The 16,357-nt window shown below is 52.6% G+C and overlaps 1 protein-coding gene and 1 long non-coding RNA gene across 4 annotated transcripts in view; one reads left to right on the forward strand and one right to left on the reverse strand.

The window, feature by feature from the left end:
• INTS3 (integrator complex subunit 3) overlaps nt 1-16,357 on the reverse strand; it is a 38,848-nt gene that overhangs the window by 6,078 nt on the left and 16,413 nt on the right. For all 3 annotated transcript variants that reach the window (XM_042924620.1, XM_042924622.1, XM_042924621.1), the window contains 16 exons: nt 14,912-14,978; nt 12,403-12,547; nt 11,365-11,494; nt 9,987-10,084; nt 8,276-8,467; nt 7,249-7,336; nt 6,689-6,768; nt 6,215-6,306; nt 5,783-5,889; nt 4,977-5,096; nt 4,568-4,697; nt 3,512-3,566; nt 3,150-3,253; nt 2,263-2,307; nt 1,947-2,066; nt 129-282 (listed from right to left, as the gene is read on the reverse strand). In XM_042924620.1, coding sequence (XP_042780554.1) covers nt 129-282; nt 1,947-2,066; nt 2,263-2,307; nt 3,150-3,253; nt 3,512-3,566; nt 4,568-4,697; nt 4,977-5,096; nt 5,783-5,889; nt 6,215-6,306; nt 6,689-6,768; nt 7,249-7,336; nt 8,276-8,467; nt 9,987-10,084; nt 11,365-11,494; nt 12,403-12,547; nt 14,912-14,978 — 1,727 coding nt within the window. The remainder of the gene's footprint in view (nt 1-128; nt 283-1,946; nt 2,067-2,262; nt 2,308-3,149; nt 3,254-3,511; nt 3,567-4,567; nt 4,698-4,976; nt 5,097-5,782; nt 5,890-6,214; nt 6,307-6,688; nt 6,769-7,248; nt 7,337-8,275; nt 8,468-9,986; nt 10,085-11,364; nt 11,495-12,402; nt 12,548-14,911; nt 14,979-16,357) is intronic.
• Nucleotides 11,824-15,640, forward strand: LOC122211456. Its single transcript, XR_006198682.1, has 3 exons — nt 11,824-12,335; nt 12,451-12,495; nt 15,418-15,640. It is a non-coding gene; the product is annotated as an uncharacterized LOC122211456 (long non-coding RNA).

The raw sequence follows: 16,357 nt of genomic DNA on the forward strand, positions 1-16,357 counted from the left end.
TTTTAACAGCGGGAGGCCCATCGAGCCAGCAGGGGTGGGTGAAGTAGGGTCAGGGTCGTATGCAATGAGGCACATGGTGTCGTGAGCCTGCCCTGCGCAGCCGCGCCCAGAGCCCAGCAGACACTGACCTCTGTGTAGATGGAGGGTGTGAGGTGGCACAGCAGCCGCACGTCGTCCTCCTGACAGGCCTTCATGTCCATCATCAGGCAGGTGTGCAGGTCGCCCAGCTGGGTGGCCTGGGCAAAGGACTCATACAGGTTCATCTTCCCAGCAGCGGCTTTGCTGCAAGACCAGTTGGGCCTGAGCCAGCAGCCCGTCCCCTCAGTCGCACCCCCCACCCCGCCCCGGAACCCCTCTGCTGCCCCTGATGCTCTGGGCAAGTCTGTCTCGTGGCCCTCTCCTGCCTTCCTCAGTGCTCCCGACAGGGCGCTGACCACACACAGTGAAGCTGCCAACTGGTGACCGTCGAACACAGGACAGGGCTCAGATGAGGCCAGAAAGCCGAGCAACGAAGGCAGGAACACAGGCAGGCCCCCACCTCACATCACATACGAGCAACTGAGAAGAGGTTATAGGCCTGAACATAAGAACTGAAAACCACAGTCTTGGAAGAAAACACAGGAGTAAATCTGCAAGATACCACAAGCCCAAGTGACAGAAAAAAAAATAAACATGACTCAACAACACGTAAAACTTCTGTGTCTCAAAGGGTGCCATCAAGGGAGTGAAAAAGACAACCTGCAGAATGAGAACATATTTGCAAACCAGATGTTTCACGAGGGACTCGTATCCATAGTATTAAAAAACAAAAACAAAAAAACCCCCCAAAAAACAAAAACTCTTTAAAAAATCAACAATAAACAGATGAATAACTCAATTAAAAAAATAGGAAAGGAAGCGACACCTGGGTGGCTCACTCAGTTAAGCATCCTACTTGGCTCAGGCTCACAGTTTGTGAGTTCAGGCCCCATATCGAGCTCTCTGCTCTCCACACACAGTCTGCTTAGGATCCTGTCTCTCTTCCTCTCTCTCTGCCCCTCCCCCACTCATGCTCGCTCTCTCTCTCTCTCTCTCTCTCTCAAAAATAAACATTAAAAAAAAATGGGAGAGGATCTGAAGAGACATTTCTCCGAAGAAAATATGCAAATGGCTAATAACAAGCACACAAAAAGATGCTCAGCATCATCAACCATCAGGAAAATGCAAATCAGAACCACAACAAGACATCACTTCACACCCATCAGGACGGCTGTGACCGAAAAGCCAGATAACAACAAGTATTGGGGTGCACGTGAAACACTGGAACTCGGTTGCTGTCAGGCAATTCCTCACAAATTTAAAATTAGGGGTGGCGTTTGACCCACAGTTCCACTCTTACACTCCGGGAAACTGAAAACACATGTCTAGGTAAAAACGTGTCCGTGAATGCTCAGAGCGTCTCTATTCACAACAGACAAAAAGGCAGAAACAAACCAACGTCCGCTGACAGGTGAATGGATAGACCGTGGTGTGTCTATGCAGAGGAACAGTATTTGGTCACAAACAGAAATGAAGTACCAATCCGTGCTACGAAGGGGATAACCCTCTAAAACGTTACACTAAGTGAAAAAAGCCAGTCACGAAAAATCACACGTTGTAGGATTCCATTTATAAGAAATACACAGAAAAAGTAAATCTATAAAGACAAAAAGCAGAGCAGTGATCAACAGGGGTGAGGCGAAAGGGACAATGGAAAGGTAACTGCTAAGTGGGACACACATTTGTCTTGGGGTGACGGAAGTGTTCTAAAGTAACCAATAGCAATAGTAGGACTTTGCAAATATACTTAAACCCACGGAATGATGTACTTTAAAGCTGTCATCAGAGAACACCCAAACACACAGAAGGCCCCGGTGATGACGGCTGCGGCGGGGGAGTCAGCGCACCCAGGGGAGGCCCCTACCCACCTGGCCCTCAGGTAGTACAGCAGGTGGTAGCCAATCTTGGGCTGTTTCTGATACAGCTCGGAGAGGAGGTCCAGAAGCAGAGAGAAGCTGCTGTTGTCCTCCTGCATCTGGCACAGGTTCCTGGATGTGACAGACGGGAGGGAAGGACAGAACTTGACGTGGGCAGACTCTCCTGTGGAACTTCTGGAGAGGCGTGTCTGTGCCCCCTGCAAACCCCTTCCTTCTGGAAAGGGAGACCCATTACCCCAGGACAGAGGCATATGCCTGGTGAAGAGGGATGACAGCACGGCAGTGCCCCCGACGGCTGGGTCCTTACCTAAATATTAGGTAGAGAGGCTTTCCCACAGACTCCTCCAGGGACCTGCAGGAGGGGGGTGACATCTAAGGGTCCACGCGAGTGGAGAAGGTGGGCTGCAGGCAGATGTTATGGAGGCTAGATGCCAGCCCGCTCCTGTCCTGACCAAAGGTTAACTTCCTACTGCTACAGAGAAAACAGGTTCCTAACAAGCACCACAGTCTGCGTTGTGGCTGTCATTGAAAATGTGATTTCTGGGGCACCTGAGTGGCTCAGGCGATTAAACGTCCAACTCTGGCTCAGGTCGTGATCTCACAGTTTGTGGGTTCAAGCCCTGCATTGGGCTCACTGCTGTCCCCCCCCTCTCTGCCCCTCCCTGGTTTGTGCTCTCTCTCAGATATAAATGAACATAAGAAAGAAAAAAAAAAAAAAAAAGAGATTCCTGCCCTTCAGGGAAGACCCAGGCAAGGGTCCAATCCCACCTAAAGCAGCAAGGGCTGGGGCCCCTGGGCTCAGTAGCAGCAGCAGGGCACCCAGGAAAAGGCGCTAGGGGCCACTGTCCCGTGCTCTGCGTTCAGCAGGCAAAAAGAAATCCTTAAGTGAACGGGCACACGTTGAGACTAAAAATAAGTGAAGAGAGGGACGTCTGGCTGACTTGGTCGGCAGAGCACATGATTCTTGGGCTTGGGGTTTTAAGTTTGAGCCCCACACAGGGGTGTAGAGATTACTTGAAAATAAAATTTAAAAACGAACAAACGAAACAAGTGAAGAGATGGTTTCTCTTCCATCTCTTCTTCCATCTCTGCTCCGTCCACAGCAAGATGCCTCCTGGACTGGGGCTCCAAGAGCACACTTCTGGCTCCCAGAAGCCTGTGGGTGGTGGAGGGGTCAGGAGAGAGATGCCTTACTCCTCAGTGATCTCCTCAGGCAACACCTCCCCTCGGAAGTGGGCTTTGAAGAGTTCCTGCAGGCAGGAAGCAAGGACGGACAGCTGCTCTGAGTCAAAGTCTTCCTGGGTGGGGACAGAGGAGGAAGGTTCTCACCACCTGACCCAAGCCTTACTGCCCCACCACCCAGAGCCACTGCACTCATCTGCTGCTACCTCCAGGACCAACAGGCCCTGGCCCACCAGAGGGGACCCGTGTGGGAGACGGGAAGGAAAGAGTCAGATGCTCGGGTGGGGAGTTCGGAGTTCTACTCTGGGCGGGCTGGGCTGCTTCCTCCTTGGCCGGGGGCGGGGGGGGGGGGGGGGGGGGTCGGTTCTCCTCACCTCCAGAACCTGGTCCACGATTTCCTGCATGACCTCACACTGGGCCTCGGTGTCACTGCAGTGCGGGATGGAGAGGAGATCGCAGGGGCGTACATGACAGCAGAGGGCAGGACACACACCCAGCAAAGCACACTCACGCACAGACAAAACAAAGGAGGCCTGTGTGAATCCAGGCGTGGGTGGGGGCAGGCTTTAGGGCAAAATTTACTGCTGTCCAGGCAGAGGCCCTAAGAGAAGGGAAATGCCCACCATCCTGCTTTGGTGCTCAGAGGCTCTTGTCCCTGGAACCTGTGGAGTTGGGGCGCCCGGGGGGGTTCCCCAGAACCTGTGGTGTTGGGGCACCTGGGGGGCTCCCTACAACCTGTGGAGTTGGGGCACCAGCGGGGGCTCCCCAGAACCTGTGGAGTTGGGGCACCAGCGGGGGCTCCCCAGAACCTGTGGAGTTGGGGCGCCCGGGGGGGTTCCCCAGAACCTGTGGTGTTGGGGCACCTGGGGGGGCTCCCTAGAACCTGTGGAGTTGGGGCACCAGCGGGGGCTCCCCAGAACCTGTGGAGTTGGGGCGCCCGGGGGGGTTCCCCAGAACCTGTGGTGTTGGGGCACCTGGGGGGGCTCCCCAGAACCTGTGGAGTTGGGGCACCAGCGGGGGCTCCCCAGAACCTGTGGAGTTGGGGCGCCTGGGGGGCTCGGTTGGTTAAGGATCCAACTTCGACTCAGGCCATGATCTCACAGTTTGTGGGTTCGAGCCCCGTGTCAGGCTCTGTGCCGACCGCTCGGAGCCTGGAGCCTGCTTCGGATTCTGTCTCCCTCTCCCTCTGCCCCTCCCCCACTTGCACTCTCTCTCCCAAAAATAAACATTAAAAGGATAAAAACAAACCAAAAACAAAACCATGGAGCGAGAAACAGGTGCTGGGGAACGGGGAACCTCACAACCTAACAGCAGAAGGCACACCCCCGGAGCCCCCACTGCCCCCCACCCCACGCCCGGGCCCCCCACTCAGTACCAGGGAGGAGGCTGGGGCTCGGCCTCCCGAGCCTGAGGACAGGACCTGCACCCACCTCCCCTTCTGGAGCTGGAGCACTTTGTCCCTTAAGGACTCATCCAGCTGGTCGAGATACGGGGTGATATCCACTGGCTCCTCCACGACAGTCTCCTTGATAGGGTGGAAGCGGAACTCCCTCTTCTTTCCTGGAGGGGGGATTCACGAAGGCAGTCACTTGCCCAGACACCAGCCACAGGGACAGCCCCACACGCCGGGCGTGCAGGGGCCCCGCAGCGTCGTTCCCCGCATGTGGGCACACCCAGGCTCAGGAGCAAACGAGGGCAGGGCTCCGTGCCCTGGAGTCCCGTCTAGTAACCCTGCTGACACAACTAACCTGGGGGCCGAGTCCACAGAGGCCAGGCCGCTCCCGCCACCTGGTCCCCTCGGGGCCGACACCACCCAAGCCCCTTCGCTGCCGCACGCACCTCTGCTGCTGAGGTCCTCCTCGTCGTCACTGAAGGCTGCCTCCGCGTTGTCGTAGCAACCCTCATCCTTGTCCGACATGTGGTTGTCCATCTCCACGGAAACCGGCTCCTCAAGTTTGACTTGGGAGGAAAGAAACAAGGCATCCTGTGACGTGACATGGCTGACACCCTGGAAAGGGGAGGCTGGGGAGCAGGTGGGCTTACAGGGAGTTCATGACCTGAGGGCATGACAGACCCTGGAAGGACACCCTCTCGTCCCCACGACCTTCCACGACGTGCAGGGGTTTCTGCCAGGAGCAAGAACGGCAAGGGAAGAGACCGCTGTGCTTTGCTCGTGTCGGCAAATAGGTGAGACCAGGGACAGTCCCAAGGGCTCTTCGCTTCAAAACCGAGTTGAGAAGCTCTGCTTGGCTTCAGCCTCACCCCCAAACACAAAAGGGCGTGTGCGTGTGTAACCGGGAGCAAGACCTGAGACCCAACATGACCCCTGTCCTCAGGGGCCGGGGCGCAGAGAGAGGGGAGGCAGACACACATCCCACCAAAGCCTTCCCTGTGGAGGGGGAGGGGAGGCTATTTAGTAAGAGAAGAAACAGGCGCTGAGGAGCAAGGGAGGTCGGCAAGAGTCAGGGAGGATGAGACAGACGGAGAGCCAGAGAAGACAACACATAAACACGTCAAAAGAGAAAGTGGGGAAGGAGAACCTGAACCGGACAGTCACAGAGGTGGAGACCCGCACTGGGGAGACAGCCTAGACGGCTGAGAGCCCTGGGCGTCTCTAACAGGTGACGGAAGGGAGGGTTCCATACCTTCCACAGGAGGGCTGGGTGAGCTGCAGAACTCAGGGAACTTCTCCCTCAGCATTGCCCGCAGCTCCTTATCCAACTTGGGGTTGTCGAACAGGGGAGCCAGATGCCTGGTGGGGGGGGTGGGGGACACGAATGAAGGTCCACATTGCAGCTCCTCACTTCTAACGCGGCGTGCACTTAGAGAGAGAGGTCTACGACCAACCAGTAAAGCTGGGCCATGCTCAGAGCCTTGGGATATGATGGGAAGACAGAAATTTCTCTAAGAGTCAAGAGGACATATTCCTAGCAGTCTGAGGCGGAGCCGGTACGCTCCATAACGGTCAAGAGAAAAGGCTCAGCAGTGGTCTGACACTTTCTGAATGTGCCTGGCTTAGGGACACAAGAGAAAACAACCCTTCCTCCCACCTGCCTATGGGCACATGAAGTTCTTACGCCAAGACCCGTTTCTCCACAATGTGGTTGAGGGAGGAGAAGACACCCTGTCGCACGTGGCCCTCCAAGGGTGGATAGAAGTTGGGAATGATCTGGAAGGGAAGGGAGGGGAGAATGAGCACATGACTTGCCATCCAGAGTGTTCTGCTGAACCAGACCTAAAAAGCTGCTTCAGTTTTGATCAGAAGACACTGGGGAGTATGACTACAGAAAGGTCTGGAATGGTCCTGACCATTCCAAGCTGCTACCATGGTTAATTCTTACTAGACCTGGCCTCAGAGAGACCAGATTCTACCTTAAGTCATTATCCTTGAAGTCGAGAAAGCCCATGGAGACATGGAAAGATCCCACCGGAGATGGCGGGAATAGGGAAGGGGAGTGTTCACTGACTTGGGGGCAGGACCTATGATTACAGCTGCTCCCACAATGAAGGGCCCTAGGAAAACCTGTAAGGTGAAGGGGACACACACTTACACGGCACATGAAGTCCAGGAGTGTGGCAGTAATGGCTGGGTGTGGCTTCATGGAGTGGTGCATGACCAGGATGGCTGGTTCTGGAGAAGGGAGAATTAAAGGGTCCCCACTTCAGGTAGTCTATCCTCAATTCCATGAAACAAGGCATCAAAATACAGGAATAGTTCCAGAGAGCTGTATCCCTACCCCCTATTCCCATTGAGCAGACCCAAAAGCGGACAACCCCAAACAGCTCCTAGCCCTCATCTCCCTTGTCCAGCATCCGGCTTAGAAGAGGGAGGTGGTGGGAGAGGAAAAGCAGGGTGCGGCACAGCTCTCTGCCTAGGCCACTCCACCGGAGCCCCAAGCATAAGGCTCTAGGGCAAAAGAGAGGGAGTGAGTGCTTGGCCTCACAAAAGCAATCTTCCTTCTACATCAAGGGCGCACTGGTGAGGAACAATCGAACTGCTCCCAGATAAGCTGTCTCCCCCGACGCTGCCCTGAGGTTTATGACCACCGTCACCGAGACTAGGCAGTGGCCTGGGAGATGGGGGTGGTGTTGCCTGGTCCCAGTCACATACCTATGTTCATAATGCTATCCTTGTCTGGGCTAAAGAACAGCCAGTCGTAAAACAAAGCCAGCTTGGCATTGGAGGCAGCGACATTTGACTGGAAGAGAGAGGTGAGAAAGAAGGGCTGGTTTCATCAAACAGCTCCCTTTCCTGCACAAGCGCAAGGCAGCCTCCAGGGTTCACATGGCTGTGCATCTAAGAAATAAATTCAGTTCCTAGTGAGACAGACAGAAGCCTCCAGGGGTGAGGGGCACCCAAGTCTGCATACGAATGAGACTGGCCATGGTCTCACCGACCAAGGGGCCAGGGATTGGCCTGGGTTCCCGTTCGTTTGTCCAGAAGAACACATCCCTGCTCCTAGAAAAGGAGGACGGGGCCTAGCTGACACAGCACTCAGACCAGGGCCTAGGCTCCCCCTCCTGGGCTCCTGGGGCACATTCCCGGCTGAAGGACCCCTAGGAACAGCCTGTGATTGTGTCTGAATCAGCACATTCCGAGGACCCAGTCAACAGGGGGAGGAGAACTCTGTTGGAAGAGGTCAGAAGGTAGAAGCCAGAGAGCAGACAGTTTGGAGCTTCCCTAGCTAAGGAACAGATAGGAACATGCTGAGAAAGAAATGGCTCCCCTGGTTTGCACAAGTATCCAAAGCTGATGCCAAAAGCCTAGGAAGTGAAGGTCTGAGACAAGCCTTGAATCTGAGGAAGGAGCCATTCAGAGGAGTAACCACACATGGTTCTTGGAGCTAAAAGTAAAGATAGGGAGGCCTCAGAAATCTGGGCTTGGGGACCAGCAGTAAAGACAGAGAACCTATCCAACCACAAACCCAGATGGGAAATACTGAGTGTAGTCAACTTCCAGAGGGACAAACCTAAGCAGGACAAAGGCTGACACTCAGCGGGAAGAAGTGAAGGAAGGGGTACTGCTGGGTAAGGGTCAGGAGGCCAAGAGTCAGGAAGAAGCAAGGAAATATGGGAAACTCAAGGGACGAGGACCCTTCACCACCCCAGAGCCTCCACCCTACAGCCCAGCCCCTCACCGTGCACGTTGTCAGGAGCCAGCCGATGATGGCCCATCGGGGCAAGATATCTGAACTCAGCACTTCGTTAGAAGGGTGGACAACCCCACAGATGTAGCGGATGAGGTCACAGCGCAGAGACTGACTGTCTGGGGTTGACAGGTACTGGCGCTGGAACCAATCCTGGTAGCGCTTCTGTTGCCCGAACCGCACCTGGAGGAAGGGGGCGCTGGAGGAACTTGGAAGGAAGGGCGGGGTCTCGGGCGGAGGAACGGGAGGACCGCTCAGCACTAGGCGTGACCTACACCTCCATCTTGTGCTTCAACTCATTCGCTAACTCACATTTTCTTCTCAGGAGAGACCTTCCTTCCCAAAGGAAGACTTGCTGATTTAAATCTTCCTCGACTGAAAAAAGCTGCCAAGAACCTTCCTCACTCACGTCTTGTGCCAGGGTTGCCTTCGTTCCTGCCACCAACCTAATGTCCCAATTGCCCCCAACTGTGACTGCAGCTGGGTTTCGGTTCCTTCCTCCTGTTCCAGTCACTGAGGCTCCAGTTGTAAGCACTTTTCTTATCTTTTCTTATTTTCGCGAGCCCCTTGTGGCCAGCAAGGAGTGTTCCTCGAGAACAAGGACTGAGCCTGACAGAAAGCTGACCAAAAGCTTTCTGATGTCGAGTGACTAAAGGGTCACTATCCCAGGTACACAGACCCTCCAAAGCTTCTTGCAGCAATTCCTTCCCCCAGTCAGACTCTAACGTGGTTACAAATAGCAACACTGAGTAAGAGCCGAAATCTGGTTTTCCTCTTCTATTCCCCAAATTCAACCAAAGCAGAGAGCAGAAAGGCTAAAAAGAAAGATACGTCTAGACCAACACTGTCCAATAGAATTTTCTGCAATGATGATGGCTACTGAACCACAACTGAGGTACGGAATCTTTTATTTTACCTAGCTTTAACTAATTTACTTATTAAATTATTTTTGGCATTTATTTTTAGTAATCCCTACGCTCAACGCTCAACGTGGGGCTTGAATTCAAGACCCTACCTTGAGATCAAGAGTCACATGCTCTACCAACTAAGCCAGCCAGGTGGCCCTAGCTTTAACTAATTTAAACCGCAACCCGAAGGTGGCTACTACATGGGATAGCACAGATCTGCGCGGTTCTCCTGGATGACTCAGGAAACCAAAAGTAGACTAGGCCAGAAGGCTCCCCAACTCCAGACTGGCCGTAGAGGAGCTGCTGCCTGGAAACTCTGTTAAACAAACATAGATTCCTCAATCAGATCATGTGGGAGACTGGGATCCTGGGACATGTATATTTAACATGCTGCTCACCCGATCCTGCTAGAACTCAGCCATGTTTGGAAACCACCAGGCCAAAGCTCTTCCTGAGAATTCACATGTGGCCATAGGAATGGTGGGTTTTCCAGAATGAACACCTCTCTATACGCTTTTACACACATTTCACATTTGTGAATTACATAATTTGGGTACAATTTTTGGTTTAGCGATGGTTTTAGATAGACTGAAAGCTTCACAAGAGCTCCAACTATACCTATTTTACTGAACACTGTATCCCCAGCTCATAGCACCTGCCCAATGCCAGGTAGATCGGGTACCCACTTGGCCACCACTCTGCCAGCCAGCACTCAACGGTAATGCATCTGCAGGCTGGAGGAAGAAGCCCAGCTAACCTGCAGCTTCTGCTCCTGCTGCAAAAGATTAGCTTACCCGGGAGGTCATGAAGAGGAGCTTAGTCTCCATATCTGGGGTTAGACGACATGCCAGGAATTTTCGGGATGTTCTGGACTGAAGAAGCTGCAGGATACCTGGACCAAGTATGTAAGGGAAGAGAAAAGAGAGAAGCCTGAGGACCTTCCAGAAGGAGTAGAAGGCAGGTGGGGAACCTGGGCCAGGTACTTATGGCCAGTGGTCTTGCTCATGGGGAAACTCTAAGACCAGACCAAGAGAGGTCAAGCACAGATACAAGCGGGGGCTCTAATCAGCATCTGAATGTTCTGCTCCAACCAACCACCATCCCCAGGACCCAGATATATTACTTCTTTTCTGTTCCTGGCCGTTCAGAGCCCCCTACTCACAATATCCAGTTGGCAACATGTGGGAAAGTTAGGGGAAAACATGGGAAACCCTAGCCTCTCTTTCTGCTCCTTATGGTCCCATCCCTGGGTCCTGGGATTAATGTGGTTGTGGTATAGGCACGGGCTCTGGAGTCAGACAGACCTGGATCCAAATCCTGCCTCTGACACTCACTAGCTGTGTGGCCTTGGGCAAATTACTTAATCTCCTTGAGCCTCATTTTCTTTATCTGTAAATATGGAAAGTAAAATATCCATCTTACAGGGTTGTCCTGAGGATTAAATGAATCAACACACGTGTCTAGCACACGTAAGCACTCAAAACAACTCAACACATGTCCGATATAAGAGCAATACAATATAAAGGAGGACCAGGACCTTCCCCTTCTTTCCTGACTCTCCAGGGCTCAGACAACTGTTTCCATGTGCACATGCGTGCGTGTTGGAGGTGGGGAGGGACCCTGAAAAGGGAAAACAGCTTTCAAAAGGACCTTGTCAGGGAGAGGCACACAAGACTCCCTCTCATGAACAGAATTTTGGCTAGGCTGGATCCTTGGAATTCAGAGGCAAGACTGATCCCAGGGAGAAGCACTCTCTTACAGGGCTAATCCCAGCCCCTCTGCTGACTCAGTCTCACGAGCTGACCTCTGACTCCCCTGCTGGACCCAGTGAGCCTGGAAACTGGCCATCAGCTCACCTCCCAAGCCAAAGAGCTGTAGGGGGAGGGGGAGGGGGAGGAGGAGGAGGAGGATCACGGCTCTGCCTCAGTTTTTTCTTGGGACCAATGGCAGCAGCAGTCTGCTAGGCAGGGGCTGTCTGGGAACCCTAAGAATTGCTCTGGACCTCTGCCACCCCCACATCCAGCTGTACTTGGCAAAGCCTGCCCTGTCCCAAGCTCCCTATTTCTGGCTGCCAAAGCCTCTCCTACCCTCCAGCCTCTGCCCTCTTGATTCACTCAGCACATACTCCGAACTCCCACCTCTCAAGGGCAGGATGCCCTGGCCCTTCCTTACCTGTGAACTGAGGACTTAAGGCCTGAGGGTTATGGATAATATCTTTCCAAAGCAGTTCAAATTCTGGTATCCTGGCAACATTCTGAAGTAGTCGTACGAGGTCCCGGCCAATCATCAAACATTCCATGAACTTGATGAGGGGAGGGGGGACAGGAGAGAGAATGAAAACACGGATAATTTACCTGCTGCAGGGAGGACCAAGGAGCAGCTCGTTCTAGGGAAGGAAGGAAAGAGGGCCGAAGGGACCAGAGGATTTCTTCTGGCACCAAAGGACTGGCTCCCAGCTGCTTGGGGGAGAGAGCTGGAAGCCGGGGATGGACATAAGGAGGATAGGTTACTGGTAACTACTGAAGCCCTGCTGACTTCCACATGAATCTACTCCTCTCTCCTCCCAGGATGGTTTTGACCCAGATCGAGAGACTACAATTCCAAAAGGACAGGACAGGCAAGCTAAGCCCCAAACACCTTTCCCCAAACTCCCCTTGTCCAACAGAACAATCTATGGTAATGGAAATGATCTCCATCTCTGTGCTGTCCAAAAGGGTCACCATCAGCCACAGGTGGCTAATGAGCACTTGAAATGTGTGTAGATAATTCAACTAAGGAACTCAATTTTAAATTTAATTTTGATTAACTTTAAGTTGCCACATATGGGGAGTAGCTACTGCATTCGAGATCAGAGCTCTGGGACCTCTCTTGGGAGATCTCGGAGTGGACAGTTCATAATCCCGCTTGACCACGGCCATCACCCAGGTGTGGGGGGGTTGCATAATAATGGGCAGCCAGGGTCTGTGGTATACAACAGTGTCCATGAAGAGGGCCTGGAAATCCCTCCTCCAGGGACAGCAGTTCCTGGAGCCAGAGCTGCTCCACGCAGATTCCCACCTTCTCCCTTGCTCTGTTTCGGAATGATGGAAAAACACCAGGCCTTGAACCATCCCCATCTCCCCAAAATGACATCTCTAGCCTAGGTCAGCTCACAAAACTTACACAGGTGTCCCATCCTAGGGTTCACCTGCCCACAGTCTTAGCCCTCACCCGTTCGCGAAGCAGCGACATGCAAAAGTCCACCTCCTTCTGCCGCAGGGCCTGGAGCTGGGCAGTTCCGTGGTGGTCGACGATGAGGCGGAGGTACGTGTAAACAGCCATGGCGATGAGGATGCTGCTCTTCAACACCCATTCCCTGCAGAAGGGGGGTGGGGGGGGTTGGGGAGGAAACACCTGGCATCTGCGCTCTGTCCAGACTTGTTCCTCCTCCCAGTTCACGCCCACACTTGGTTCTGGGGCCTCAGAAATGTCCAATGATTGACACTGGGAGGAGGATCTTTGATTTCTTGACTATTTGCTCGTGACCCATCTTGGACTACCAACTGGCTCAGGTAGGGACGAGCTCCTACCACTCTACCAGGCGCCCGATGGAGATAAGCGCTGACTGAAAGCAATCTCTCTTTTTCACATAACTATCGAGCTTCCAATCAAATACTTGCTCACTGATGCACTCGTTCAAACATTTACTGAGCACCTGTCATGTATGTGCCGAGCACCACGCGAGGTACTGGGGACAGAGATTAAACTACAGCTTCTATCCAGCCCAGAGAATGGGGAAAGAGGTTCTAGAGGTGTCCCAAAGCCAGCAGTTCTTACAGAGTGAAACGAGGACCTCCAGAAGCTAAGACACCTTGAGAACGCTGGCGGTTTTAGGGGGCACTGTGTCAGCCCTGCCACTGTGCCTGCCATGAGCGGCCCTCCATGCCATACAGGGTTCCCTGGCTCTCTGGCCATTGCTCCCACTCCCAATGAGGTACCTGCCCTAAATCATAATCTGAAAAGAAGAACATGATTTTGGATGGCAAAGCCTATTTCCTCAGGAGTTTTTAAATTTCCCTGGGGAAAGGGGGTAATGTGCTCCCTGCTGCTTTCAAAAGGGTAGAAAGACAGCGGGGAGAGGACAAAAACTCCAATGCTGTCTCAAAGTGCCAAAACTGGGAGCTATCTCTCTCAAGCAAGTACTTATAAGGCCTTTGGCACCCCTGCTGGAAGCCAGGGAACCAGAGAAACAAGTTTAATTAAGCCAACCAGGCAACATCCTGATTCCGGAAAAGTGCTCAAGACACCTAATTAAAAGACTCTGGTCTTTTCCTTTCAGAGAGTGAACGCAGAATCCAAGGACAATGGGGAGGCCCTCCCCCATGTGCTACCTGTTAATTCCATGGCCCTAGAAACACTTGGGGAGGAGGGAGAAGGGGAGATGTGGAAGAAGACTTTGTTTTGTTTTGTTTCTGAGAGAGCAAGTGAGCCAGTGCGCATGTGAGTGGGGGAGGGGCAGAGGGAGGAGAGAATCCCAAGCAGGCTCTGCGCTCTCAGCACAGAGCCTGACACTGGGCTCGATCTCAGGACCGTGAGATCATGACTGAGCTGAAATCAAGAGTTGGACACTTGAAACCGACTGGGCCACCCAGGCATCCCAAGAAGATGGTTTTAAACATCTAGGGACTCACTTGCACCGAAAGATTTGAGTTTTTGTGGGGTAGGAGCAAAGGTAGGGCAGTTACGTGACACCTGTACACGGAGACTGCTCCCAACTGCCCAAATGAGGAAAATGCAGCTTTACAGTACCAGAACAGAAACAAAATGAGAACGATCATTTAGGAAGACTGTCAGCAAAGGTGATGAATGTAACTGAGTCCTGGGATGGGTAATAAAGAGAAAAAGAAAGTGAGACCACTGGACCCAGGACACCAGACAGGCACAGACACCCTGCAAGAAAGTGCTAGGATCTCCCAGGCTGTGCATCGGCACCAATGGAAGTGCCCGAGCCGGAGCCGCAGAGGAGAGCCCAGCCCAGGGCACTAGGTGGCGCTGCACGGCACCTGACCCAGCTCTCCGCTGGGGCAGTGCCCAGAACAAGTGTGAATAAGGGAGGAAGTCTGTTCTTCTGAACCACAGGAAATATGGACATTTGACTACTGTGGTGGCCTCACACAAAACAGACTCAGAAGTCAAGCAACAGAAGACCAAGAGGAGGCCTTGCCCCCAACAAGTTCAAATACGGAACAGCCCTTATAAAATTTCTGGTCCTTTGATGGGAAAAAGAAAGAACTGGCCAGAAGCCCAGCGTGTCCCCCTTACGTCCTCTACCACCGCAGCCCCCCAGCCCTGTGTGCAAACTTGAGCAGAATTCCTGGGCCCGTTACCTCCTCACTCCCATCTCAAGACAGCAGGGGTTGTTGGGTGGAGAGCCTCAGAAGGGAGAAAAGGGGTACCTGCCAGGCCCGAGTGGTTGGCTGGCCCCACTCTGCTGAGCTCATTCTCCCATGTCTCCCCCCAAAGATAAACATTCCAAGGAGGTCTGGATCAAAAATAAACCCTTATCAGATGAAGCTAGTTTTTCCTGGGCTCTGAGATGTTTTGGCAAAGACCTCTTCCCCACCCCTTAATCCCCTGGGCCATACCATACCCTTGATTCCTCCATTTGCCCTCCCTCCCCCTCTCTAACCCTAGGTGTTCTCAGGCCGCCCACACCTGTACCCATCATGGCAGACTCTACCTCTGCTCTGTCAGGATATCCAGGACACTCTCTGCCAACCAGATATTTTTTGCAGTAACATCTCCACCTGATTTCAAAGGGGGAGAAAACAACGAGAATGGCTTTCATTAGCAAGTCCACTAATCCAACACAGTTCTTCACCCATCCTGTTTCTCCATCCCTAACTGCTATCCCATCATGGAGGTTCTGAGTGTTGGAACACCTGCTTTCTGTTCAGTCATGCTTTGAAGTTTCCCCTTTGCTTCCACAGAGAAAGGAAGGGAAGGTTCTAGAATTTTCCAGAAACCAGAGCTGCTATTTTTCTATAACCTGGGGGTTGGAGTGGGACTACTCTGACCCTGGAAAGGGAATGTCTAGGACAGAGACATGAAGAGCCCCTGGTTGGAAGAAAGGGTGACATCTCAAACAGGGCCTGAGATACAGGCAGCCAGTGAGAGTGGCCATCCAGCATCAGGGTGTCCCAAACCAAGTCAGGCACATCACAGGCCAAGGGTTTCTTGTTTCAGGCACAAGACAGGCCACGGTCTTCTGTGCTTGCTATGGAACTTTCTGGGGCAAAATTACACGTGGCGATGCCAGACCAAAGTCCGAGGATGAGAAGCGGAGACTTAGGAAGACCAAACCAGGAAAGGAAACACCAGGAGGTAAAGGAGCCAGCACACCATCATGCTTGCTCCTTCCTAATTTAAAAAGTCAGTGTTGGGCCCCGACTTCGGCTCGGGTCGTGATCTCATGGCTCATGGGTTCAAACCCTGCGTCGGGTTCTGTGCTGACAGCTTGGAGCCTGGTGCCTGTTTCGGATTGTGTCTCCCTCTCTCTCTGCTCCTCCTCTATTTGTGCGCATGTGTGCGCGCTCTCTCTCGAAATCAGTAAATAAATTTTTAAAAAAATTTACAGAAAATTTGCAAGAAAAGTACTTTTTTTCTTGAACTATTTAGAAGTAAATTACAGACATAATTTTCCATACTTTAAATTTTTTTTTTTTGTAATTAAGTACAATTCACATACTGTAAAATTCACCCATTTAAAAGTATACAAGGGGTGCCTGGGTGGCTCAGTCAGTTGAGTGTCTGACTTCAGCTCGGGTAGTGATCTCTCAGTTTGTGGGTTCGAGTCCTGCGTCAGGCTCTGTGCTGAGAGCTCAGAGCCTGGAGCCTGCTTCAGATTCTGCGTCTCCCTCTGTCTCTGCCCTTCCCTGGCTCATGCTCTCTCTCTGGACCCTCCCTTGCTTGTGCTCTGTCTCTCTCAAAAATAAACATTAAAAAAAAAAGAAAAAAAAAGGCAGTGTCCACATAGTCACATATCACACAGGGTAAGGTTTATGCACATCAAAACAGGAGCACCAGGGTTACAGACAATCTTAAAGAGGAAGCAAGGAACCAATGGGAATGAGGAGATAGCAAAGCAGGGTCCTTTTTAAACAAACACATGTGATTTGGGGAGAAG

The sequence above is a fragment of the Panthera leo genome, chromosome F3 (genome assembly GCF_018350215.1).
Source record: "Panthera leo isolate Ple1 chromosome F3, P.leo_Ple1_pat1.1, whole genome shotgun sequence".
NCBI lineage: Eukaryota > Metazoa > Chordata > Mammalia > Carnivora > Felidae > Panthera > Panthera leo.